Source organism: Stomoxys calcitrans, chromosome 2 (assembly GCF_963082655.1).
Source record: "Stomoxys calcitrans chromosome 2, idStoCalc2.1, whole genome shotgun sequence".
NCBI lineage: Eukaryota > Metazoa > Arthropoda > Insecta > Diptera > Muscidae > Stomoxys > Stomoxys calcitrans.
In genome coordinates, this window is record NC_081553.1 from 179,091,691 (window position 1) to 179,118,706 (window position 27,016).

The following is a 27,016-nucleotide window of genomic DNA, read 5'->3' on the forward strand; positions in this document are numbered from 1 at the left end:
CACGGATATTGAGAGGTCTAATAGGTATAAGTCATTGTTCACTTTTCTAGAATAAAATATTGGTCTTTTTGGTAGCCATATTCAAATATTGACCGATCTGAACCATATACGACACGGATGTCGAAAAAGCTAACATAAGTCGCTGTATAAAATTTTAGCTAAATCGGATTATAAATGCGCCTTTTATGACCCCAAAATCTTAAATCGAGAGATCAGTCTATATGGCAGCTATATCCAAATCTAGACCGATCTGAACCAAAATCCAGGAAGATGTCGAAGAGTCTAACACAACTCACTGTCCCAAATTTCAGCAAAATCAGATAATAAATGTGGCTTTTATGGGCCCAAGACCCTAAATCGGCGGATCGGTCTATATGGCAGCTATATCCAAATCTGGACCGATCTGGGTCAAATTGAAGAAAGATATCGACTGGCCTAACACAACTCACTGTCCCAAATTTTGGCAAAATCGGACAAAAAATTCGCCTTTTATGGACCCAAGAACTTAAATCGAGAGATCGGTCTATATGGCCTTACACAACTCATTGTCCCAAATTTCAGCAAAATCGGATAATAAATGTGGCTTTTATGGGCCTCAGACCCTGAATCGGCGGATCGGTCTATGTGGGTGCTATATCAAGTTATAGTCCGATATAGCCCATTTTCGAAATTATGCTGCTTATGGTCAAAAAAAAAATCTGTGCAAAGTTTCAGCTCAAAAAAAATTTTTTTTTTTCAAAGACTGTAGCGTGATTTCAACAGACAGATGGACAGACGGACGGACATGGCTAGATCTTCATAGATTTTTAGGCTGATCAAGAATATATATACTTTATATGGTCGGACCCGCACACTTCAGGTCCGTGCCGGGAGAAGGCACTCCGGGATGTGTCTCTCCCATGACGAAAAAAGGACGAACACGTACACTGAGGCGGCAGACCTTGCCGCCGAAGAATTCCATCGGGTCAATCCGGTTCGTGCAACCGGCTGCCATGGGGTTCGTAGTCTACTCCCAAAGGCCTTTCATTTGATACCGAAGTTGTGCCGTTGGACATACATGTCTGTTTTGGGGGATTTTTGGTGTTGGAAAGGCCCTGTATACAATTCTCATTTGATACACTTATTGCCCCAATCGGTAAATATGTCCTGTCGGTAGGTTTTTGGGTGTAAGGAGGCCCCCCAGGCATCTTGAATAGATTTTTATATTAGATTTGTAATCTACTTTCAAATACCTCTCATTTGATAACCATATTGTCCCATTCGATGTACATGTCCATTAGGAGGGATATTTCGCGGGTGGGGGCCCTCGACACATTTAGTAAAATGTTTATACCAGGTTTGTTTTCTACTCTTAAATACCTTTTATTTGATATCCATCTTGCCCCAATCGGTAAACATGACCGCTCGGGAGGGTTTGGGGGTGGGACGTCCCCCCGTTTTTTGATCCCAAAGTTATATACCAATTTTGTGTTTTTGAATTACCATAAGGTGGCACACAAAATTTTGCTTAAATCGGTGCAACTATTTCTGAAATCTGGCGTTTTTGTACATTGTGGTAATGGGTAGAGTCCGCCCGCCCCTTAGGACATCAAAAAAATTAAGTACCCTATTTTCAACTATTTCTAATAATTTTTTTTTTAAAATAGGTTCATCCGTGTTTGAGTCTACAATAGATTCGGCACAGAAAAACAAACTAAAAAACATAAAGGGTGATTTTTTTGAAGTTAGGATTTTCATGCATTAGTATTTGACAGATCACGTGGGATTTCAGACATGGTGTCAAAGAGAAAGATGCTCAGTATGCTTTGACATTTCATCATGAATAGACTTACTAACGAGCAACGCTTGCAAATCATTGAATTTTATTACCAAAATCAGTGTTCGGTTCGAAATGTGTTCAAATTTTGACAAATTTTGTTCAGCGATGAGGCTCATTTCTGGTTGAATGGCTACGTAAATAAGCAAAATTGCCGCATTTGGAGTGAAGAGCAACCAGAAGCCGTTCAAGAACTGCCCATGCATCCCGAAAAATGCACTGTTTGGTGTGGTTTGTACGCTGGTGGAATCATTGGACCGTATTTTTTCAAAGATGCTGTTGGACGCAACGTTACGGTGAATGAACACATTTCGAACCGAACACTGATTTTGGTAATAAAATTCAATGATTTGCAAGCGTTGCTCGTTAGTAAGTCTATTCATGATGAAATGTCAAAGCATACTGAGCATCTTTCTCTTTGACACCATGTCTGAAATCCCACGTGATCTGTCAAATACTAATGCATGAAAATCCTAACCTCAAAAAAATCACCCTTTATAAAAGCGTGGCAAGTTCGCCGGGCCGAATCTTATATAACCTCCACCATTGATCGCATTTGTCGAGTTCTATGCGCGGTATCTCTTTTTAGGCAAACAAAGAATATTGAATAAGAACTGTTATGCTATTGGAGCTATATCAATTTATGGTCCGATTTGGACCATAAATGAATGCTGAACATTGTCGAAGTCATTGTGTAATATTTCAGTTCATTCGGATAAAAATTGCGCCTTGTAGGGGCTCAAGAAGCCAAATCGGAAGATCGGTTTGTATGGGAGCTGTATCAAGCTATTTATCGATTCAGACCATAGTGGACACGTCTGTTGAAGGTCATGGGAGAAGCCGTTGTACAAAATTTCTGCCAAATCGGATGAGAATTGCGCCCTCTAGAGGTTCAAGAAGTCAAGATCCAAGATCGATTTATATGAAAGCTATACCAGATTATGAACCGATTTGAATCATACTTGGCACAGTTGTTGTATATCACAACAAAACACGTTATGCAAATTCTTCTTGAGCTTCTAGAGAGCGCAATTCCTATCCGATTTGGCTAAAATTTGCATGACGTATTTTATTATGACTTTCAACAACTGTGCCAAATAATTAAATCGGTTCATAATCGGTTCATAATCTGATATAGGTGCCATATAAACCGATCTGGGATCTTGATTTCTTGAGCCTCTGGAACTCGCAATTATTATCCGATTTACCTGAAACGACCATCAATATACGTGCTTATTATGGTCTGAATCGGTCTATGGCCTGATACAGCTCCCATATAAATCGATCTCTCTATTTTACTTCTTGAGCCCCCAAAGGGCGCAATTCTTATTCGAATTGCCCGACATTTTACACAGGTTTCCATCATATAATTTAATTGTGGTCCGAACCGGACCATATCCTGATATCACTCTAATAGTAGAGCAAATCTTTTCTTTAATCCTTCTTTTGCCTAAGAAGAGATACCGGGAAAAGAATTCGACAAATGCGATCCATGGTGGAGGGTACATAAGATTAGGCCCGGCCGAACTTAGCACGCTTTTAATTGTTATTGTTTTTTAATTGTCTGTATAACGCAACAGAAGGGACTGATGTAATGGATAACCAAAAAGTGTATTTAATAATTTGTTAAATATTACAACAACAAAATTTTCAAACATTTTCTAAACTTAATTTGGATCTTCCGATATTTTTAGAGAATGAATATCTTCGCCCAATGTGCGGCATTCACTTTTGGTCTCCAAAAAGTTGGTAAATTTAACATCGCCCTCAGTCTCATCAATGTCATCCTCGGATGGTGACTTCTTTTCCTTCTTGAAAACAGAATTCCAAAAACCGGAAAAGGATGATTTTAAGGTTATCTTTGAAGATCTACTATTCAAGTCGTATTTCGACTTATATCTCGGAAGACTAGCTAAATAAAGAATAAAACAAAAAGTTCACTTAAATGCAATAGGAATACAAACAAAATCCTACCATGACGAAACATTCCTCCCAAAGGTAGTTGCGAATGTTTATTCGATTTCTTATTTGTCTTGCTGCCACTAGCTTTCTCTTCCCCATCATTGTTGTCAACTTTTTCATCAGTTGGAGTTACGACATCTAACTCATGTTCTTTAGCTTTATCCAAAGACTTTTTTGATGGTAAGTGAAGGAATTTTTTCAGACAAGATATCTTCAGTTTTCGCTCTTTCTCACCAAGATCCTGACGAGATTCTATTTCATGCATATTTTCTCTGGCTTTTGCAGAATCTTCTTTCTCATCTCCATTTCCCTTTGGACCGCCCTCAGCCAAGGGAATTTCCTCAAGACTTTTGCTCACAGCCCCAGTTATATTCATGATATCTGTTGTTTTTGCGAATGACTTTCAAGCAATGGCAGTTGAAATAAAACGGTATGTTCTCACTAGATATGAATGAAATTCAATAATTGACGCAAAACTCAAAGAGTATTTGTTGTGGAAAGTGTTTTTAATATTATAAAACATGATATCAATCAAGCTATATTTCCGCACCAAATCTTATTTACCCTTCACTTTGGACGACATTTATCCTGCTCCCTGGATGATATCTTTCCATAAATGAAATGTAAAAGTAGCTATACGTATATGCCACATATTGACGAGCCATGGAATGCAGGCCCGATAGACAGGGGATCGGGAAAAAATTGTACTGATGGTGGCCACCGTGGCAAAGAGGTTAGAATTTCCGCTTACGATGCTGCACGCACGGGTTCGAATCCTAGCGAAAACATCAGAAAAATTGTCTACGGTTGTTATTCCCTCCAAATGCTGGCGACATTTGTACTACGCCTTTCGGATTCGGCTATAAAAACGAGGTTCCTTATCATTGAGCTTAAATTTGAATCGCACAGCACTTATTAATTATGGGAAATTCGCCTCCTGTCCCTTAATGGAATGTTCGTGGGCAAAGTTGCATTCGCAATACTGATGTGTGTTTCTGCCGGGTAAATACCCAATAAAGACCTTTTGGGTAGTTATAAATTTTCCGATATTTTGGTAATAAAATCATTTTCCAAAAATCTTTGATGATTTTTTATTCTCGGTTTATAAGGCCAATAAAGACCTTTTGGGTAGTTATAAATTTTCCGATATTTTGGTAATAAAATCATTTTCCAAAAATCTTTGATGATTTTTTATTCTCGGTTTATAAGGGGCTACATCAGTATATAGACCGATTCCGATTATAACTGGCACAGATGTCAAAAATTATAACAGAAGTCTTTGTGCCATATTTTAGCCAAATAAGGTGAAAATCGAAGCTTCTAGGATATCAAGAAATCAAGTCTGCAGATAGCTTTACATGGGGGCTGAATCAGTATATGTTTAGACCGATTCGAATCATACCTGGCACAGATGTTAGATGTCAGAACACAAGTCCGTGAGCCAAATGTCAATCAAATGGAGGCTTCTAGGAGCTCAAAAAGTCAAATTCGGGATTCGAATCGGTCCGTTCATACTTTACATAGATATTCAGATAAGTCAAAACAGAAGTCATTGAAAATTGAGGACTCCCATGAACATTCCATTTGGGAACAGGGGATACTTCTCTCATATCAATAAATGCAGTTCGATTAATGTTTAAGCCCAATGATAAGCGGCCTCTTTTTTTATGACAAGTCCGATCGACATGCCACACTTGGTAAAGAAGTTTTAGCATGGCAGGATGCCTCACAAATTTAGCCAGCACTAGTAAGGGGATATCCATATCTAAATATCGCCCGATCTTTACAATATCTGGGTCTGGCGGGAGGCTTATAAAAAACTCACTGATTCACAATTCAGTGAAATAGTGTTAATTAATTATAACTTTTATGGGCGTCAAAACTTTAATCGGTATATCGGTCTATATGGCAGTCATGTCTAGATATAGTCTGATCTGAACCATATATGGGTCGGATGACGGGAGGCTTAAGCCAACTCACTGTTTGAAATTTCAGCGAAATCGGCTAATAACTGCAGCTTTTATAGTTTCCAGAGTCTTAATCGGCAGATCGGTGTACATGACAGCAATATATACATGACAGCTATATATATAGTCCGATCTAAACCATATTAAAGTCGATTGTGGGGAGGCTTCAAACAACTCACTGCTTCAAATTTCTGCGAAATCGGGTAATAAATGCAACTTTTATGGTTTCCAGACCCTTAATCGGCAGATCGGTCTAAATGGCAGCTATATCAAAATAAAGTTCGATCTGAACAATATTTGAGTCGGATCTACGGAGGCTTAAAACTACTCACAATTTCAAATTTCAGCGAAATCGGGTAAAAAATCGGTCTATATGGCAGCTATATCTATATATAATCCGATGTGAACCATATTTAGATCTGGTATTAGGAGGCTGAAAATAACTCACTGTTTCAAATTTTAGCGAAATCAGATAAAAAATAAAGCTTTTATGGGCTTCAAACCCTTTATCGGCAGATCGGTCTATATGGCAGCTATATATAAGTATTGTCCGATCTGAACCATATGTAGGTCGAATGTAGGGAGGCTTAAATTAACTCACTGTTTCAAATTTCAGCGATACCGGGTAATAAATAAAGTTTTTATGGACTTCAGACTCTTAATCAGCAGATCGGTCTATATGGCAGCTATATCAAAATATAGTCCGATCTGAACCATATTTGAGTCGGATGTCGGCAGGTCTAAAACAACTCACTCTTCTAAACTTCAGCGAAATCGGGTAATAAATGCAGCTTTTATGAGCCTTAGACCTTTTGTCGGCAGATCGGTCTTTATGGAAGCTATATCTAAATATGGTCCGATTTGGCCCGTTTAAGAACTTAACCTGCGTGCAGCAAAAATATGTATCTGTGCCAAATTTCAGCTCAATATCTCAATTTTTTAAGGCTGAAGAGTGATTACAACAGACGGATGGACAGACGAATAGAGGGACAGATGGACAGTCACACGGACATCGTTAAATCGCCTCAGAATTTTACTACGATCCGGAATTTATATACTTTGTAGGGTCGAAACTTGATATTTCGATGTGTTGCAAATGGAATGACTAAATGAATATACTCCCTATCCTATGATGGTGGGTATAAAAAAAACTCTCTTCCTCACTCTCAATGTAATATAAGCCACTGAGAGTTAACTAGCATTTGTTGAGTGTTTTGGAAAGCCACATGTTGTGCAGAGAAAGTAAATGCATTTCCCCATTCTCCGCACAGCTGATTATAACAGTTATGGTTTGTTTACCAATAATTCTCTTGCACTCTCACTCTGTCTCTTTGCAAACCCGGTTATAAACAAACACTTGTTGAATGTCAAAAGAGAGTGTAAACTACAACTGGTGGTCTCAGCTGATTGTAGAGTCAAAGGAAATGGAAAAACAAAGCATATCCTATGAGCATGCGCTAAAAAACAGGCTGACAACTGTTGCTTTTGTTTATTTTGATAAGAAAAGTGGGGGAGACCATGGACGACAAAATAAATCTGCCAAACTACCACCCACTCCGCCACCTACCCTTAAGCAACTGCCATCAATTGAATGCAGTTGAAGTAAGATTACAGAGTATGGTGTCGCTCGCTCATTGATAAGCAGACTTTAGAATAGAGAAAATGTGGAAAAAAAAGTAGTTCAAGTGATGTAATTGAAGTTAAATAAATGAATTTTGAAAGGAAAAAAGAAAGCAGTTTAAATAAATCATATTAAGAACCTAAAACTAAACTACGGCATAAAGAAAACGAAACTAAGACAGTTATAACAGGCCCATACAAATTTACTTAATGTAAAAGTTTTTAAAATAGAAGAATTTGTTATACAGGCTTCCCCAAAATAGTGTTGACAAAGAAAAATTTTTGTTTCCTAGTGTAAGTTTAGTAATTTAAAACCATTTATTGTTTCATTGTTGGAAAAAATAAAAATTTTTTTTTTTAATATTTTCTACATTTTGGTTTTTTTTTTTGTACAAAAATTTCCGTGACACCCTGTATGTTCGTCCTTTGTTTACATTTTGAACATAATTTATGATGATGTGGATGCTTTTCAATCTTTCCCTATACACTACGCTAAAAACCCAAAATATTTTCACAGCTGTTCTATGCGCAGTTCCTTTGCATCGCATAGTTATACACAACCCACATCGAGGATGATGGGATACAGAATTTTCTCAGTGAAAATTTGCTTCATTTGTAAATTGGAAATTTTTCGTTTGGTACTGTGTTCTAAGTAAATCCGTAAAAAATTGCAAATTTATTAAAGAAATTAACAAATTTTGAGGTAAATATAAGCAAAAGATTAAAAAACGAAGAACTGTTGTTAAGAAACATATGGAGTTTTTAAAATTTATATGGATTTCAAGTGATTTTGGGATAAAATATAAAATCTTCATGAACTACCGTCAAGGATGCTTTGTGAAGATTGTTATATAAGTTTCATAAAACATTGTAAAGTTAATGAAACCTCAAAATATATGTTGTATTTTTAAGATAATCGCAATTTTTGTCAAAGCTGTAGGGCAAGTAATTTTATACAAATCGGTAAAAAGAGAAACAAACCCAAATTTTAACTACAACAAATAAAATTTTAACCAAAACAAAGTTCATAGAATGGAGATATAAAATTTTAACATTAGAAAATTAAAAACTTTTTTTTTTAAAAATTTCATAAAAATAAATTCTTAATTATGGCGATTAAAATATATTACTTCTAGGAGGCAATTCATCAGAAAAAAATGGGTGTGACAAATTGCTTGTCTGTATATACAGTTTTAAGTTTTTATACCCTCCACCATAAGATGGGGGTATACTAAATTCGTCATTCTGTTTGTAAAAAATGCAAATTTTGCCCATGAACATTCCACTTAGGAACAGGATCTCACATAAGCTCAATGATAAGGGACCTCATTTTAATAGCCGACCCCGAACGGCGTGACGCAGTGCGACACCTCTTTGGAGAGAAGTTTTACATGGCATAGTACCTCACAAATGTTGCCAGCATAAGGAGGGGAAAACCACCGCTGAAAGTTTTTTCTGATGGTCTCGCCAGGATTCGAACCCAGGCGTTCAGCGTTATAGGCGGACACGCTAACCTCTGCGCTACGGTGGCCTCCGTAACACATCGAAATATACGTCTAAGACCCCATAAAGTATATATATTCTTGATCGTCATTTTAAGTCGATCTAGCCATGTCCGTCCGTCCGTCCATCTGTCTGTCGAAAGCACGCTAACTTTTGAAGGAGTAAAGCTAGGCGCCTGAATTTTCGCACGAAATACTTCTTATTAGTGTAGATCGGTTAGGATTGTAAATGGGCCAAATCGGTTCATGTTTTGATATAGCTGTCATATAAACCGATCTTGGGTCTAGACTTCTTGACCCTCTAGAGGGGGCAATTCTCGTCCGACTTGACTGAAATTTTGCACGTAGTGTTTTGATATCACTTCCAACAACTATGCTAAGTATGGTTTAAATCGGTTAATAACCTGATATAGCTGCCATATAAACCGATCTTGGGTCTTGACTTCTTGAGGTTTTAGAAGGCGCAATTCTTATCCGATTTAATTGTAATTTTGCACGTGGTGTTTTGGTATCACTTCCAACAACTGCGGGAAGTATGGTTCAAATCGGTTCATGTTTTGATATAGCTGCCATATAAACCGATCTGGGATCTTGATTTATTGAGCCTCTAGAGGGCGCAATTGTCGTCCGATTTGACTGAAATCTTGCACGTAGTGTTTTGATATCACTTCCAATAACTGTGCTAAGTATGGTTCAAATCGGTCCATAACCTGATATAGCTGCTATATAAACCGATCTGGGATCTTGACTTCTTGAGCTTTTAGAAGGCGCAATTCTCATCCGATTTAACTGTAATTTTGCACGTGGTGTTTTGGTATCGCTTCCAACATTTGTGCGAAGTATGGTAAAAATCAATCCATAACCTGATATAGCTGCCATATAAACCAATTCTTGAGCCTTTAGAGAGAGCAATTCTCATCCGATTTGGCACAGATTTTGTACAAAGGCTTCTCCCATGGCCTTCAACATACGTTTGGAATATGGTCTGAATCGATCTATAGCTTGATACAGCTTCCATATAAACCACTCTCCCGATTTTGCTTCTAGAGCCCCGAGTCGGGCGATAACTTGATCTAGCTCCTCCTCCTTCCTTATTCATTATTATTTGTTTGCCTAAAAAGAGATACTACGCAAAGAACTCGACAGATGCGATCCATGGTGGAGGATATATAAGATTCGGCCCGCCCGAACTTAGCATGCTCTTACTTGTTAAGACTAATTTCTTTCGTCATGCCGCAGAAAAGCAACAGAGAATAATAGTCCATTCAGATATAATTGTCAAACAGGATTTTCTATCACCTCAACTTAGGCATATCAAATATTCAGCTTATATGAAGACCAGCTTAGGGACAAGTTAAACATGACTTAAATACATACAAATTCATACAGTAAAAGTGCAGTAATGATTAAACTACGTAATGTAATCAGACTAAAATTTTTAAGGTCATTGCAAGTTTAAAATTTTGCAGTTTCGCCTCTTTAATGGCAAAAATGTTTGGATAGCCGCAATCGATCATTCGTTTATCGGGCCAATAATTAGTCTCTTATCTCTCCGCTACTAGAGAAAAAATTTGAGCATTTGAGTGTTTTTGAGAAAAAGTGTGAGTATTTGAGTGGTGTACGTATCAAAAAATAATTCCAAGCAAGCTCTTGGGCTTGCACATTGATATAGATAGCAGCAATCGATCATTCGTTTATCGGGCCAATAATTATTCTCTTGTCTCTCCCCTACTAGAGAAAAAGTGTGAGTATTTGAGTGCATAGACCAGTGATGAGCAGAAATACTTACACTATTGCACTTTACGGTGTACGTATCAAAAAAATAATTCCAAGCAAGCTCTTGGTCTTGCACATTGGTATAGACACATTTTCATACACAACCTTTTTTTACCGAGAAAAAAATGTCAGTAGGTTGAGCAGCTAAGTTAAAAGCTGATAGTAAAATCGGATATTGTGTTTAAAGTTATGCCTTAGGTATAACAAGTAAGAGCGGCCGGGCCGAATCTAATATACCCTCCACCATGGACTGCACTTGTCGAGTTCTTTGCGAGGTATCTCTTTTTAGTCAAACAAAGAATAATGGATCAGAATTTTTATGCTATTGGAGCTATATCAAGTTATAGCCCGATTCGAACTATAAATGAATTGAATGTTGAAGACCATAGTAAAAGTCATTGTGTAATATTTTAGTCCATTCGGATAAGAATTACGCCTTGAAGGGCCTCAAGAAGAACCGATTCTAACTATAAATGAATTGAATGTTGAAGACCATAGTAAAAGTCATTGTGTAATATTTCAGTCCATTCGGAAAAGAATACGCCTTGAAGGGCCTCAAGAAGCTCATAAACCGATCTCCCGATCGGTTTATATGGAAGATGTATCAGTCAATAGATCTATTCAGACCATATTGAACACGTATGTTGGGATATGCCTTTGTACAAAAGATCGGTTTATATGGCACTATAACAGGTTATAGACCGATTTAAACCATAGTTAGTCAGCCAAATCGGTTAAGAATTGCGGCATCTAGTGGCTCAAGAAGTCAAGATCCAAGATCGGTTTGTATGGCAGCTATATCAGGTTATAGACCGATAAACCATAGTTAGCACAGTTGTTGGAAGCCATAACGAAACACCTCATGCAAGTTTTCAGCCAAATCGGATGAGAATTGCGCCCTCTAGTGGCTCAAAAAGTCAAAATCCAAGATCAGTTTATATGGCAGCTATATCAGGTTATGGACCGATTTGAACCATACTCAGCACAGTTGTTGGAAGCCATAACAAAACGTGCCATGCAAAATTTCAGCAAAATCGGATCCTTGCAGTTAAGAAAATGGTGGAATGGCTAAGATATAATGTCTTAACGACAATTAGCATAAATATGTTCTCAGATAGCCAGACAGCCAATAAATCCCTGGAGAACGTAATTCTGAACATAAAAACCGCCCTCGACTGTCGCAGATCTCTCAACGAGATGGCTGAACAATTCAAAATTCACTTGTTCTGGGTGCCGGGCCACAGAGATATCCCAGCGAATTGTAAAACGGACGAGCTTGCGAAGCTAGAAAGTACCCTACAAATTCCAGGGATACTGGAATCTGTGGGTATGCCTCTAGCGACATGTAAGCTAAGTTTTCAGGATCAGGACCGAAGGTAGACGGCCACAAAGACCGGGCTGTGAGCATTTCAAAACTATGTGACCTAATTTAGACTTGAAGAGGTCAACCGCTTTGCTGTCGTTGGCTAGAACAGACGTCTTAGTCATTGTGTCCGTCATGACAGGTCACTGTTTAATCGGAAAACATGCTGACAAACTGAAGTATTGCCAGTAACGATTTTTGCAGGACGTCGAGTGTGAACATCTTTACAGACAGTAAACAGGCCATAAGAGCAATAACAAACAGGATGATAAGGTCACGAACAGTCTTGCAATGTAAGAAGGAGATTATGGGAAAATCCGCATCGTTTGGTTGCCGGGCCATAACGAAGTAACTGGGAATGATAAAGCAGACGATTTGGCACTGTAAGTCAGAAAACTGCCGTCAATAAACTTGGTTAACCCGAAGCCTTTCGGGTCAACGCAGTTCGAGTTAAGGGCGTGGGCGTCGAATGCGCATGTAACCCTGTGGCATGTAACAGCGAAAAGGTCCTGGCACGGGATAGCTGTGAGCACCACACAAGCTGGAACATAGAGTTCGGTGTTCATTACTGTCACGACAAGCTTAGCTGCGTGCTACCGGGCCTCACGTCCACTGGTTGCGGATAGTGGAATGCGAAATAGCTGTATTTGCAGTCGCGGACAATCAGCGGTATTGAGTGGAGAGTCTCAGTGAGAGGTCGAGTGGCAACGGCACTTGCACAAATACTGAGTGCCTATGATGCTCGATATGAGAAGGCGTGTTATTGGCGCCTTTAAATAACCAATAGCCACCCCGTTCCCGCGGCGATCGATCTTTGGACCGGAACGAGCTTGCTCACCTACAGGAGCTTGACGTGGTTCGCCATCTCCACGAGAAAATGTGTTTACAACAACAACAACAACAGCGAAACGGTCGGTAGGACGAGGAAAATCCTATGTGGATATCCAGATCGTGATAAGACGAGGCTGTTACTAAAAGGAAGTAAGAAGGAGGTCAGTATAACTCTCGGTATCATAACGGGACACATAGGACTACGAGCTCACTTATGTAAAATCGGCAAGTGATAGCATGTGTACGGCATACTGGGAAAGTGATGAGAGGTTAAAGCATTTCCTTAACCTACCTAAACCGAATCTAACCTTGAGCATTTCCTTTGTTACTGCTCGGCTTTCGTATCCAACAGATACCGGCACTTAGGTGGGGACACAATTCCACACTTGAACCAACTTAGGGGCGTGGCAATTAAGGATTTTGTAAGTAGCATGGAATTCCTAACTGAGATTTTCTTTTTCAAGGTTACTTTTTTAAGTATTTAGAGCGCACAACAATCCGAATATTGGCTTAGATGTTTGTCCATAGTAGCATGGGGCGGATTAACATCCGCACCCTCTTTTCAACCTAACCTAACGACTTTTGCAGAAGCAGTGAGGACATCGAAGAAGAAGAGACTATAGAACACCTTCTGTGCGTATGTCCCGCACTGCCAATCAGAAGGAGTTCCACTTTGATTTAGATGACGGTAGGAACTATTGTAGAAGGCATCTTCCTTCTTCTGTTCATGTGGTATTACAATGGACGAAAACGTCAGAGTGAGTCTGATGGAAGACTGCTACTTAAACTTAACCTAACCTGCGTAGGTAGATTAAAGGTAAAGCCTTATTGAAGTAATGTGCAAAACCTTAACCATAAAGATTTTTCCACAAAATCTCAAAGTCCAACTTCAAAGGGATAAAATAATTTCTGGAATAACTAAAGAAATTTATTCAACATAACATTCGGTTTGTTGGCAGTAAAATTAAAATCATCTACAAAAAACCCCAGAATAACCGGCAGCATTATATAATAAGCAGAAATAAATTTAAAAATAATAAATAGACAGAGGTTTCTTCAAACCATAGTGATTTTTCTTTAAAACATAAATAGATCGCTAAGAAAGTGATACATAAAAATTGAGCCAAACTACATAAAACAAGTAAAAAGGTGTTAAGTTCGGCCGGGCCGAACTTTGGATACCCACCACCTCGGGTATATATGTAAACCACCTTTCATCAAAATTCGGTGAAAATTATGTTCCGATTTGGACCAAATACTAATAAGTACAGTAGCTATATCTAAAAATAAACCGATCTGAATCATATACGATAAGGATGTCGAAAAGCCTAACATAAGTCACTGTATAAAATTTCAGTGAAATCGGATTATAAATACGCCTTTTATGGGGCCAAGACTTTAAATGTATGTGGCAGCTATATCCAAATCTGGACCGATCTGTGCGATATTGCAGAAGTATGTCAAGGGGCTTAACGTAACTTACTGTCCTAAATTTCGGCTACATTGGACAATAAATGAGCATTTTATTGGCCAAAAACATTAAATCAAGAAATCGGTCTATATGGCAGCTATATCCAAATCTGAACCGATCTGGGCCAAATTGAAGAAAGATGTCGAAGGGCCTAAGACAACTCACTGTCCCAAACTTCAGCAAAATCAGCAAGACCCTAGAACGGAAGATCGGTCTATATGGCAGCTATATCCAAATCTGGACCGATCTGGGCCAAATTGACGAAGGATGTCGGTGGGCCTAACACAATTCACAGTCCCGAATTTTATCAAAATCGGATAATAAATGTGGCTTTTGTGGGCCTAACACCCTAAATTGGAGGGTCGGTCTATATGGCAGCTATATCCAATTCTGAACCGATCTGGTCCAAATTAACGAAGGATGTCGTTAGATCTAACACAACTCACTGTCCCAAATTTCAGCGAAATCGAATAATAAATGTGGCTTTTATGGGCCTTAGACCCTAAATTGGAGGATCGGTTTATATGGCAGCTATATCCAAATCTGGACCGATCTAAGCCAAATTGACGATGGATGTCGAAGGGCCTAACACAACTCACTTTCCAAAATTTCAGCAAAATCGGATAATAAATGTGGCTTTTATGGGCCAAAGACCCTAAATCGGCGGATCGGTCTATATGGGGGCTATAGCAAGATATAGTCCGATATAGCCCATCTTCGAACTTAACCTGCTTATGGACAAAAAAAAGAATCTGTGCATCAGCTCAATATCTTTATTTTTAAAGACTGTAGCGTGATTTCAACAGACAGATGGACAGACGGACGGACATGTCTAGATCGTCTTAGATTTTTACGCTGATCAAGAATATATATATACTTTATAGGGTCGGAAATGGATATTTCGATGTGTTGCAAACGGAATGACAAAATTAATATACCCCCATCCTTCGGTGGTGGGTATAAAAAGTGATTTTTCTTTAAAACTTAAATAGATCGCTAAGAATGTGACACGTAAAAATTGAGCCAAACTATATATAAAAAAAATATATTTAAAACATACATGCAATATAAACAACAATTTTAATACTTTAAAATTCTTTTTCAGAATGGCAAGTCCATTGGAAGGGGCTTTGGAAATTCCAAAGATGTTTCTGATATAATGACCGAGAGTTTCAGGACCCAACTCGTCAATATGGGTACGCGTGCTCAGGCCTGTAAGTAAAAACATTCAAATTAAAATAGGAAAACAAGATAATTACTTTTTTATTCTTAACAGTTAAGGCGAAGTTGCGCTGTCTTCATGAATATCATGTGCGTCTACTACATAACGTCTTACCAGCGCCCTCTGGCTTAGATATTGCTAACAATATCAAATACTTTTCTCAAACTCTCTTAAGTAAGTAAAGCAGCGAACGAATACTCTATTGGCTGAACTTTTATATTAATATTTGTTGATGTTTTTATTTTCTCTCTGCTACAGCTGTCCTTAAAGATGTGCGTACCTCACCACACGATCTTATACGCAATCCCTCTGAAGATCCTACTCGCATGTCTGCCTATCCCACTCTTGAATATGGTAATCTCTATAATGCACTTACTATGCTCATCGATGTTGCACCTTGTATACAATATGGACAAATTGGTAAGTCGAATAATTAATACAAAATCGAGATTTTGCCATCTCCTATTTGGAAAATGTGGTGGTATATTGCATTCCTACAGGCGGAATAAGGAACAATAGGATTTTTTTTTTTTTAAATTTTATTGTAAATTTGCTTTTTCAGAAAATTTCTCTAAGATTTTGTCTTTATAGAAAACTAACCGAACCGGGCCCGCTTCGCTGCGCCTTCTTTAACTCTCTAATATCTTTTTAGGTTGGGGACACTTCGCCTTGAATGCGGATATCAAATTCGTGCCATTGTACCCTATGACGCTAAACGCGTTCGAATTCTGGCGAGAACATCGAACAAAGCGGTGTTTATCCCCTCTTAATGTTGGCGACATTTGCGAGGTACAATGCCATGCATTGTCATTTGAAAAATTTTCCCCAAAGAGGTGTCACACTGTGGGAGGACGTTCGGACTCGGCTATAAAAAAGGTCCCTTCTCATTGAGTTTGAACTTGAATCCGAAAGACCTTCGCGGTTCCTGGTGGTAATGCTCTTCCTTAGGGTAATGTTCTCATTAGGGGGAGAGGGGGAGGGCTAATGGCACCTCAGACATTTCATCTCAAATATGGTTGTCAAATTCGTGCTGCACTTCCAAATCCCTTTAATTTGAGCCCCATATTACCATGACCGGTAAATATGAGCCGTTTGGAGGGTGTTTTGGGGCTGGGGCGGCCGCCGGCACTTTTTACTGAAAATAGATATCAAATTCTTTCTTTATTCCCAACGAAAATGAAGTTCAGTTCAGGGGGTGCTTTAGGGCGTACCCCAAAACACTTGGCTCCAAAATTGGATATCAAATTCGTTTTCTACTCTCAAAAACCTTTTATTTAAGTTCCATATTGTCATTATGGGTCAAATAAAGGGGAGGGTCCGCCTCCAACCGATATCTAAAAATTGTTAGTACACAATCTATGACAATTTTAAGAAATCAGTTCAGCCAAGAGTCATATAGTCATAATGAGTCTAATGGGGTTTTTGAGGGGTGGCATGAACCCATATACATCGATCTAATTTTGTATGCCAGATTCGAAATCTACTACCGAATACCTCTCATTTGAGCCCCATATTGAAATGAACGTCCAATATGTCTGTTTGGGGCAGTTTTAATGTTGGGGCGGCCCGATAAGTACTTAGACCCAAATTTTAATACCAAATTCGTATTCTACTTTCCAATACCTTTCTTTTCATACCTATATTGTCCCGATCGGTCCACTTTTGATTTTGGGTTGTGTTTTTGGCATTAGGGGGAGGGTCCTTCCCCCTTCCGATACCGAAAAATTATATAGCCTATATTTCCTTCTAGACCATCCTACACAATATGCGAAAATTTCGAGAAAATCTGTTCTGCCGTTTTTCAGTCTATACGGAACAAACAAACCGAGTCCCATATATCAGTGATTGGCTTATGTGCCCATTGTGGACATTTTTGTGAGGTTGGGGTAACCGCTTATACTTCGACATGAGTTTGTATGCCACATTCGTTATCTACTCCCGCATACTTTTCATTTGATACCCATATTGTCCTTATCGATCATCTTTTGATTTTGGGAGGTGTTTTTGGGGTAACGGTGGAGGGCCCGTCCCCTTCCGTTATCAATAAATTATAAAGCCTATTCCTACTTCCTGACCAAAATCGTAATCTACTCGCGAATACCTTTTATTTGCGTCCCACATTGTCATGATCGTCAAATAAACCTATTTTAATGGGTTTTGGGGTTGGAGCGGCCCCCCAGGTACTTCGACCCTACTTTTATTATGAAATTCATACTCTACTCTTGAATATCTTTCATTTGAATCCCATATTATCCCGATCGGTCCGCTTTTATTTTTGGGTAGTACTTTTGGGGTAAGGAGGAGGGTCCGCTCGTCTCCCGATATCAAAAAAAATTTATAGCCTATGTTTCCTTCCAGACCAACCTACACAGTCTGTGAAAATTTCTAGGTAATCGGTTCAGCCGTTTTTGAGTCTATACGGAACAAACAAACACAAATTGAATTTTATATATAAACCCCGCTCCGCTGCGCCTTCTTTTACTTTATATGGAACAAAAGTTTCCTTGGATTATTTATTTTCGACAATTACAGAGCTTTTAATGAAATACCATGCTACAAAAATAGTATATCGCTTGACTAACAGTTTAACAATATAAGTGCCTTTATCTGAATCCCATATGATCTTTGTTGGTCTACGAATTTAAGTTTGGATGTAAGGTGTACTCCATTCTTAAAATACTTAATTTCAACCCGATATTCTCATGATGTCTGATTTAGTAGTGTTTTCGGGGGAGAGGTGGTCCCCCAGATACTTGGGCCTGAAAAAATATCAGCATCGTGCTCTTCTCTCAAATACCATTTATTTAAACCCCATTGGTTTAGGGGAGTTTACACGATGAGGCGTCCCCCAAACACATGGCCCCAAAATAGGTTATCAAATTCGTTGTCTAATCTCAAATATCTTTCATTTGAGCCACATATTGGCATGGTCGAAAAATGTGTACCCCTTGGGGGTGTTTTGGGGAAGGTGTGATGCCCTATATACATGGTCCTACATTTGGATATCAAATTCGTATTCTTCTCCCAAATACTTTTATTTGAGCCCCATATTGCGATGGTCACTAAAAAATTGCTGTTTGTGGGGTATTTTGGGAAAGAGGTAGACCCCCAAAAAATTGGTCCCGAAAATGGGTATCAATTCTTGCTCTACCCCCCAATACCTTTCATTTAAGCTTGACATGGTCGGTAAATATGCCCAATTTAGGGGTGTTTTGGGGATTGGGGTGGTTCCCCAAACTCTAAGCCCGAAAAATATATCAGCAACGAGCTCTATTCTCATATAACTATATATCATTTATTTGAACCCCATATTGCAATTGGACTCAAAATTGGATATCAAATTCGTTTTCTAATCTCATTTAAACTTCTTATTGCAAAAATCAGCAAATATGTCCGGTTTGGGGTATTGGCCCTAAAAACTATAAATACTTAGTTCCACTCTCTTTAAGACCCAAATTGTTTTCGTGAGCAAATACGGCCTATTTGGGGGTTGTTATGGTGGTGGAACGTCCGCTAGACAGTTGGCCCCTAATGGTGATATCAGATACGTGGTCTACTCCCACATACCTTTAATTTGAGAACCATATTTTCATAGTCGGCAAACATGGCCGGCTTGGGGGGTGTTTTGGGGGATTGGCGGCCACTCAGTGACTTGGCCCTGAAAATATAAATCAGATTCGTGTTCTTCTCTAAAAACCCTCTTATTTGACCCTCATAATGCAATAGTTAGCAAATACTTCCTATATGGGTGGTGTTATGAGGGTGGGGTGGCTCCATAGACACTTTTTCCCGAATTTTGATATCAAATTCGTGCTTTACTCCCAAAGACCTTTCATTTGAACCCCATATTGCTAGGGTAATAAATTTGTCTTCTTTGGGGGTGTTTTTGGGAGGGCGGCCCCACACATTGGCTTCACATTTTGATATCACATTCGTATTCTACACTCAAATACCTTTTATTTAAGCACCATATTGCTATGGTCAGTAAATAAGTCCTGTTTGGGCCGTGTTTTGGGGAAGGGGTAGAACTCTAGACCTCCATGGCCAGTAAATATTTCCGTTTTAGGTGTGTTTTTGGGGATGGGGTGGTCCCCCTTATACTTGGTCCGACAATTGGATATGAGATACGTTTTCTTATCTTAAATACCTTTAATTTGAGTCCCATTTTGTCCTAATAGGTCTAAATATATATTTGGTAAGTTTTGAGGATGGGGCGTTTCCCCTAGGTACCCCATCGGAAATTTTAATACCAAATGTTTATTTTTAGGTTATTATAAGAGAGCACACAAAATTTCGCTTAGGATAAGGGAGAGGGTCCGCCTCCCTTCAGATATCAAAAAATGTAGTACCCTATTTTCACCACGGGATCATTATGCACCATCAGTGAATATTTCATGAAAATCGGTTCAGCCGTTTTTGAGTCTATAAGGAACACACAAACCAAAAAAAAAATTTTCACTTACTTGACGACTTACCAGAATTCTTGCGCAATTCCTAAACCATTTTTGTTTTTTCTCTTTTTAGTGTTTGGAAAAGCTTTATTGCAATGCCTTTGCTGTATCCTGCCATTCTTGGACAAAGACTTAATTGATAATCTACCCTACTTGGCTAGCTCTACTATATCTGTACTACCCCCAGCTTTACATCAAGATATCGTAAATGCCCTCTGCTACTACATCCTACCATTCACTATAAGTAATTACAACTACAATACTTGCCAAAAGAAAAAGATTTTTTTTCATAATTCCTATCTTTGTTTTCCTTAGCTCGCCGCAGTGCCGATGAACAAGAATCACAAGCTTGCCAATCGGTGTCTTCGGTTATAATGATGGTCTTGCAGTACTCTAATAATCCTGGTATGTTTGGTTTTTGCCCTCGATCGCTATCATCAATCAATGATACAAAATGGTTCTCTTCTTTTTGTTTCAGCTCATCATTGTCAACTCCTGGAATGTCTGATGACACTTAAACATAATGTCGTGAAAGATATTTTATGTGTCGTAGCATATGGCACCGCTGTCTCCAGATCTTCTGCGGCTAAATTATTATTTTACTATTGGCCCGCATTTGATCCTAACCTATTTGACAGAAAGGTCCTGCTCTCGAAACTTACAAGTAAGTGTTCCGATATTACGAAGTGTTCCAGATATTCTGTGTTTATCGATAGTCGTATCATTTATATATATGCAATACCATAGAATGAAAGCCACCGTGGCGCAGAGGTTAGCATATTCACCTATAAAAATTTGGGGTTAAGTTCCAGGAGGGCCGCTTCACCTCAAAATCCACCCCAAGCGGACATGTAAGCCAATCGGGACAATGTAGGATTCAAACGAAAGAAGAGTAGAAACTCGTATAAAAATGTTTGGTATATTTCCAGGTGGGTCGCCCAAACCCAATACTATGACATGTATATCAAATGTAACAAAATGAGAAGAAAGGTATTTGAGAGTTATACGGTTATTACTGAAAGACGGCGGACACTCGCCTTTACCGCTATTTTCCCAAACGCCAAATCTCGAAGGTGGGTGGGGCATTACAAGTGTAAATTTATTTGCACTTATAAAAAAATCTGAAAAAAAAATTTGGTATTTCAATTTGAGGTGGGGCACCTAGGGGGCCGCCCCCCAATAAATCAGAATAGAAAACGAATCTGATATTCAGATGTACTTGGGGGCCGCTCCACTCCCAAAACATACCCTTAATCGGATATATTTACCAACCGTGGCATTATGGGTTTAGATATCCAAGCGTTTTAGGGGGGGCCGCTCCAATCCCAAAACATACCCCAAACCGTATATATTTACTAACAGTGGCAATATGGGTTCAAATTTAAGGTCTTTGGAACCAGAACACACAACATTTTGTTTGTATTTCTATAATAACCCAAAAAAAGAGAATTCCAAATCCATATTTGAGGACAAGCAAGGGGAACGCCCCACCAAAAAACCTCTAACATGAAAATTTTTATTGTTCGACCGGCTGGTACAAAGCGAGTGGCTGTTGCGTAAATGACATCTTGGAGTTTCCTCTCGCATATTGGGGTGCGGTGTTTATAGAAAACCTCCACCCTTCCAAGAAATTCGCATATAGGAGAGTTCCCTGATACCGTAGCACGATCTGCACTCATTAGGAGTCTATTCGGCTGCCTCGTTTCCCGTCACCCTAAATAGCTCACAACCCAGCAGTTCCTGATACGCTATACCAGTGGTTTGAATCAAACAGAGTTTTCAATGACTGTCCACGTACATCGTGACAGTCCGTTCGGTCAGCCGCTCCTGCATTGACATCATCTCCAGTGCATGCAGGACCGTGAAGACTTGGGCCTGAAAGACGCTACACCTGTTCAGACTCTCCAATGACTCCCTAATTCCAAAAATATCAATGAAGATCACCAGCCCCCAGCAGATTAGAAGAATTTTCAAAGTCTGAGGACTGCCAGGTTGCCGATTTTGTCAGTCTAAGGGCGATCTAGGTTGCCATACATCAAACATACAGATGCAAGGGCATATCGATCAAGCATGTGACTCAGTGACTCAAGAAACTTATTCTTGCTCTAGAGATAAACAACGCCACCGTAAACTGTACGTTCTCGATCATCCTGCGAAAGGCACTGTCGCCGAGAGCCTGATACCATACGAGACATCCATAGGTGATAATCGGCCGGATCTGCGTTGTTGTTGTTGTTTTAGCAGTATGTTGTTGTGAATATCAAGCTCCAGGGACTCTGCGACTAAGATCGGGTGTATCCAGAGGGATCTGGATCTGAGTTGAGGGGGTCTGGCTGGGCAGTTAAACTGGTGATGTGTGGTCCCAGATTACAACTGGGACACATATCTTGCACATTGGCAGCAATACTTACTCTTTAGGAGTGAGGCGGTTGCATCCGCCCGGGGATGTCAATTTCTCCGAATCTCCGTCGTAAATACCAGTGAACCGTCTCCACCAACTGCTATACATCGAGTTGCGACAGGAGTAAAGCGCATTTAATCCTCTTCTGATCATTCCCCATATATTCTTTTTAGGTCTAGCAACTGAAGTATATGACAGAGAGTTTGAACCCCCAACGATGGCCAATAACCTTCTTGCAGGTGTATAGTGCAAGACTTGATTTTTTCCCCACATCTAAAATCTTGGATTGAATGTTAATTTTCCTGTTCAGCAAAACACCCAGCAGACTTCGCTGTTGTACGGACAGCTTCCTAAAGGATGCCTCCAAGAGTGCTGGGTGTCTTCCCCCACCGCAATTGTCACGTCACCACCTTGCATTACGGGGTTTTTGATAGCACACTATAAACCATGTGGTCGAAGTAGGGTACTTAATTTTTTCAAATCTGAAATGGGGAGGACCCCCTGCCTTACCCTAATATAAAAAAAAAACAGATCTCGGAGATAGGTGGGGCGATTTAAGCGAAATTTTGTTTGCACCAGTAACATAAGGGGGGAGGGGTCCCCCTGAGGGGACGCCCCACCCCAACCCACACTATTCATTACAATATCGGACTCTAGTGAAAGGAAGTGAAAGATAGAATGTAGGTGCAGCAAAAGCGGGCCGGATTCAACTAGTTGTCTTTATACATTGTATTTTTATACCCTCCACCATAGGATGGGGGTATATTAATTTCGTCATTCTGTTTTTAACACATCGAAATATGCGTCCAAGATCCCATAAAGTATATATATTCTTGATCGTCGTGACATTTTAAGTCGAACTAGCCATGTCCGTCCGTCTGTCCGTCCGTCGGTCTGTCGAAAGCACGCTAACTTTTGAAGGAGTAGAAATAGCCGCTTGAAATTTTGCACAAATACTTCTTATTGGTGTAGGTCAGTTGGGATTGTAAATGGGCCAAATCGGTTCATGTTTTGATATAGCTGCCTTATAAACCGATCTTGGGTCTTGACTTCTTGACTTCTTGAGCCCCTAAAGGGCGCAATTCTCCTCCAATTTGACTGAAATTTTGCATAAAGTGTTTTGATATCACTTCCAATAACTGTGCTTAGTGTGGTCCAAATCGGGCCATAACCTGGTATAGCTACCATATAAACCGATCTTGGGTCTTGACTTCTTGAGCTTTTAGAAGGCGGAATTCTTATCCGATTTGACTGATATTTTGCACATAGTGTTTTGGTATCACTTCCAATAACTGTGATAAGTATGGTTCAAATCGGTCCATAACCTGATATAGCTGCCATATAAACCGAACTTGGGTCTTGACTTCTTGAGCCTCTAGAGGGCGTAATTCTCGTCCAAGTTGACTGAAATTTTGCACAAAGTGTTTTACTATCACTTACAATAACTGTGCTAAGTATAATTCAAATCGGTCCATACCCTGATATAGCTGCCATATAAACCGATCTTGGGTCTTGACTTCTTGAGTCTCTAGAGAGCGCAATTCTCATCCGATTTGGCACAGATTTTGTACAACGGCATGGTCTTCAACATACGTGTGCAATATAGTCTGAATCGATCTATAGCTTGACACAGCTCCCATATAAACCGATCTCCCGATTTTGCTTCTTGAGCCCCGAATTGGACTATAACTCGACAGGTGCGATCCATTTTGGAGGGTACATAAGATCCGGCCCGGCCGAACTTAGCTCGCTCATACTTGTTATTGCTTTCACCTTCTCAATTTTTCTTTTAGACGATCTCGTCCCCTTTGTGTGTCAACGTGAACACTGTCCCAATGCTGGAAATGCTGAGGCAGCGAAAGTTTGTTTTGACCACAGCATTAGTATTACCTATGCCCCTGACTGTCCCCCACCATTGTATCTGTGCATCGAATGTGCCAATGAAATTCATCGAGAACATGCAAATCTAGAATTCGGCGATATACTGCATCCCATGCAGCAGGTCTCTATGGTGTGTGAGAATAAAAATTGCCGTTCTACTGAAAAATCCGCATTTTCGATTTGTTTCTCCACCGAGTGTGCCAGCTACAATGGAAATCATCCCATACGCTATTGCTCCCAATGTCACAGTAATCGTCACAACTCAAGACGTGGAGGTGATCATGTAGTACATCGAAGTTTACCGCCAGCCTGGCAAATGGATCGAGAGATGCAAATGCATATGGTCGAGAGTGTGGTGAGTTTGTTGAGAGAGGCCAAACCATTGAATTTTGAACCGGGCAAAGAGAGCTCGGATTCAAAGAAAAATGGTGGCGGTGGCGGCGGTGGTGGAAATGGTGTAATGCCTGATGCCATATTGCCAGAGGAGAGGCAAATGTTGGGTAGATATGGCATTTGGCTATTGGTAGGACGTTGCACCCCCACCCCAGATACTCCAGTGGAAATTCTGGGACGCATTTTAAGCATGCTATTCCATTGGTTCCATGTCACAGCCTACTCCTATGATGCTGGACAAATTGAGAGCACCATTGAGAAATTGAAGACGGAGCATGTTGTGGATTGGCTCAAGGAAATATGTCGCATACACTACAATGTAAGTGGTTCGCACAAGGAATGTGAAGTTTAGATTTGTGTTTAATGCCATTAATTTTTCTTTTTCAGGTCTTTATATCCTGTCTCTTGCCTCATCCCCCAGAATATGCCAGAGTTGGAGGCCATTGGGAAACTTTGGCCTCTAGAACTTCTCATCTCAAAGAGGGTCTTCAACGTCTAATCTGTTTGGTTCCCTACGAAGTTATCACATCGGAAATATGGGATTATGTTATGCCTCACTGGATGGAAGCCATCACCAATGATGTGGCCGAAAAGGAATTAAATGAGTTGAAAATTGTGCTCAGCAAAATTCTAGATCCGGAAATGTCGCCTTTGGGATTCGATGCCAAAACCATGTATAATTTTGTAGCCATACGCTTTGAAAAGACCACAGCCAAGGTGCAGCAGCAAGCTTTGCGTTGGCTTCAGATCCTCTCCAAACTGGGTATACTGATACCCTTAGTTCAATTGTTTGCCATGTTCGGTGATGGTGTGCGCATAATGAAATATGGTGTACAACACGAGTTGATGCGAGAAAAGGAGGGCAGCCAAAGTGGTATAGCGCGTTCGGGAGTAAAGGCCATAACCAGAGAATCGAAGAATGACATTGTGAATCCACCACGCAGAAGTTCTATATGTAAGAAGACCATATGATTAATGTCTTAAGATTTTGTTCTAATACATATTTTTTTTTTAAACAGCACCTGTGGTCGAAGATGATTCTGGCAATACATCTGCCATATCGGATGATGAGGCTCCCACCAATCGTCACACAGAATTCTCTACGGATTCGGAGCATAATCTGACATGTTGCATACTCATGTTGGATATTCTTTTGAAACAAATGGAGCTACAAGATATTGAACAACATTTGGGCATACATACCTCAGTATGCGAAAATGTCTCCAGACTTTTGAAGTGTATGGTCACTGCAGCCCGCGTGGGTCTGAGCAGCCATGTTTGCTCGTTAAAGGTAAGAGTAGTATCAAGCAAGGAGTTGACCGGGGTCGGGGTTTGAAGTCGGAGTAATAAATGCGTCTTTTATAAGCTTAAGACCCTTAATCGGCAGATCCGTCTATATGGCAGCTATATCGAAATATAATCCGATCTGAACCATATTTGGGTCGGTTGTCGGGAGGCTAAGAGTACCTCACCATTTCAAATTTAAGCGAAATCGGATAATAATTGCAGCTTTTATGGGCTTAAGACCCTGAATACGCAAATCGTTCTATATGGCAGCTATATCGAAATATAATCCGATCTGAACCATATTTGAGTCGAACGTCGAGAAGCTTAAAACAACTGACTGTTTCCAACTTCAGCGAAATTGGATAATAAATGCGCCTGTTACGAACTCAAGACCCCAAACCGGCATATCGGTCTATATGGCAGCTATATGTAAAAATGGTCTGATAAACGATTTGAATATCGGGGCCCCCTAGTACAACTTCCTGTATAAAATTTCAGCGAAATCGGATAACCCCCATTTTAAAAAAACACCACATCCCGGAAATGCGAGCATCGATTTAAGCGAAATTTTATATGCCAACTTATGGTAACCCAAAAACACAAAATTTTTCGGTCAAATGACTTGGAGGGACGCCCTATCCCAAAACCCACCCAGACGGACATGTTTACCTGTTGGGACAATATTGGTATCAAACGAAAGGTATTTAAGAGTAGAGTACGAGTACTCACCAAACCCAAAACCCCTTAAACAGGCATGAACGTCCAACGTCACAAAATGGATATCAAATGAAAGGTCTTTGGAAGTTGGCTACGAATATGGTAAACATATTTGGGATAGAGTCTGGGACCGGCCCACCCACTAAATACCCTTCAATAGGACGTGCAGTTCGAGCGGGATAATATGTGAATTAAAAGAAAGGTCTATGTCAGTAGAGTTCAAATTTAAGGTTGATATAAGGATTCAAGAATCTGAGTCACGTCCAGTCGCTGTGCCGTTCAGCAGGACATGTACATCGCAACAATGAAGGACTCAAAAAAATTGTCTTTTGGGTATTAGCGTCTCGTCTTAATAA

The 27,016-nt window shown here is 39.7% G+C and overlaps 2 protein-coding genes across 10 annotated transcripts in view; one reads left to right on the forward strand and one right to left on the reverse strand.

Moving 5' to 3' along the window:
• Positions 1–3,408: 3,408 nt before the first annotated feature.
• LOC106086107 (uncharacterized) lies at positions 3,409–4,245 on the reverse strand. Its single transcript, XM_013250634.2, has 2 exons — positions 3,791–4,245; positions 3,409–3,728 (listed from the first exon to the last, which is right to left on the reverse strand). Exons 1-2 carry the CDS (start codon positions 4,152–4,154, stop codon positions 3,484–3,486), a joined length of 609 nt encoding a protein of 202 aa, XP_013106088.2. The 5' UTR covers positions 4,155–4,245; the 3' UTR covers positions 3,409–3,483.
• Positions 4,246–7,967: 3,722 nt separating this feature from the next.
• LOC106086108 (protein unc-79 homolog) overlaps positions 7,968–27,016 on the forward strand; it is a 68,312-nt gene continuing 49,263 nt past the window's right edge. For all 9 annotated transcript variants that reach the window (XM_059362151.1, XM_059362153.1, XM_059362156.1 and 6 more), the window contains exons 1-10: positions 7,968–8,068; positions 15,414–15,522; positions 15,585–15,704; positions 15,789–15,950; positions 20,055–20,225; positions 20,297–20,386; positions 20,460–20,645; positions 24,176–24,975; positions 25,044–25,611; positions 25,676–25,947. In XM_059362151.1, the coding sequence (XP_059218134.1) occupies positions 15,468–15,522; positions 15,585–15,704; positions 15,789–15,950; positions 20,055–20,225; positions 20,297–20,386; positions 20,460–20,645; positions 24,176–24,975; positions 25,044–25,611; positions 25,676–25,947 (2,424 nt within the window). In that variant the 5' untranslated portion in view covers positions 7,968–8,068; positions 15,414–15,467. The remainder of the gene's footprint in view (positions 8,069–15,413; positions 15,523–15,584; positions 15,705–15,788; positions 15,951–20,054; positions 20,226–20,296; positions 20,387–20,459; positions 20,646–24,175; positions 24,976–25,043; positions 25,612–25,675; positions 25,948–27,016) is intronic.

What these genes read in the sequence shown, in the direction of transcription:
- LOC106086107 (XM_013250634.2), bottom strand. Translation starts at nt 4,154, where the DNA reads ATGAATATAACTGGGGCTGTGAGCAAAAGTCTTGAGGAAATTCCCTTG. An exon ending in GGGAGGAATGTTTCGTCATG is followed by an intron (nt 3,729 to 3,790) that starts GTAGGATTTTGT and finishes TTCTTTATTTAG; the next exon opens with CTAGTCTTCCGAGATATAAG.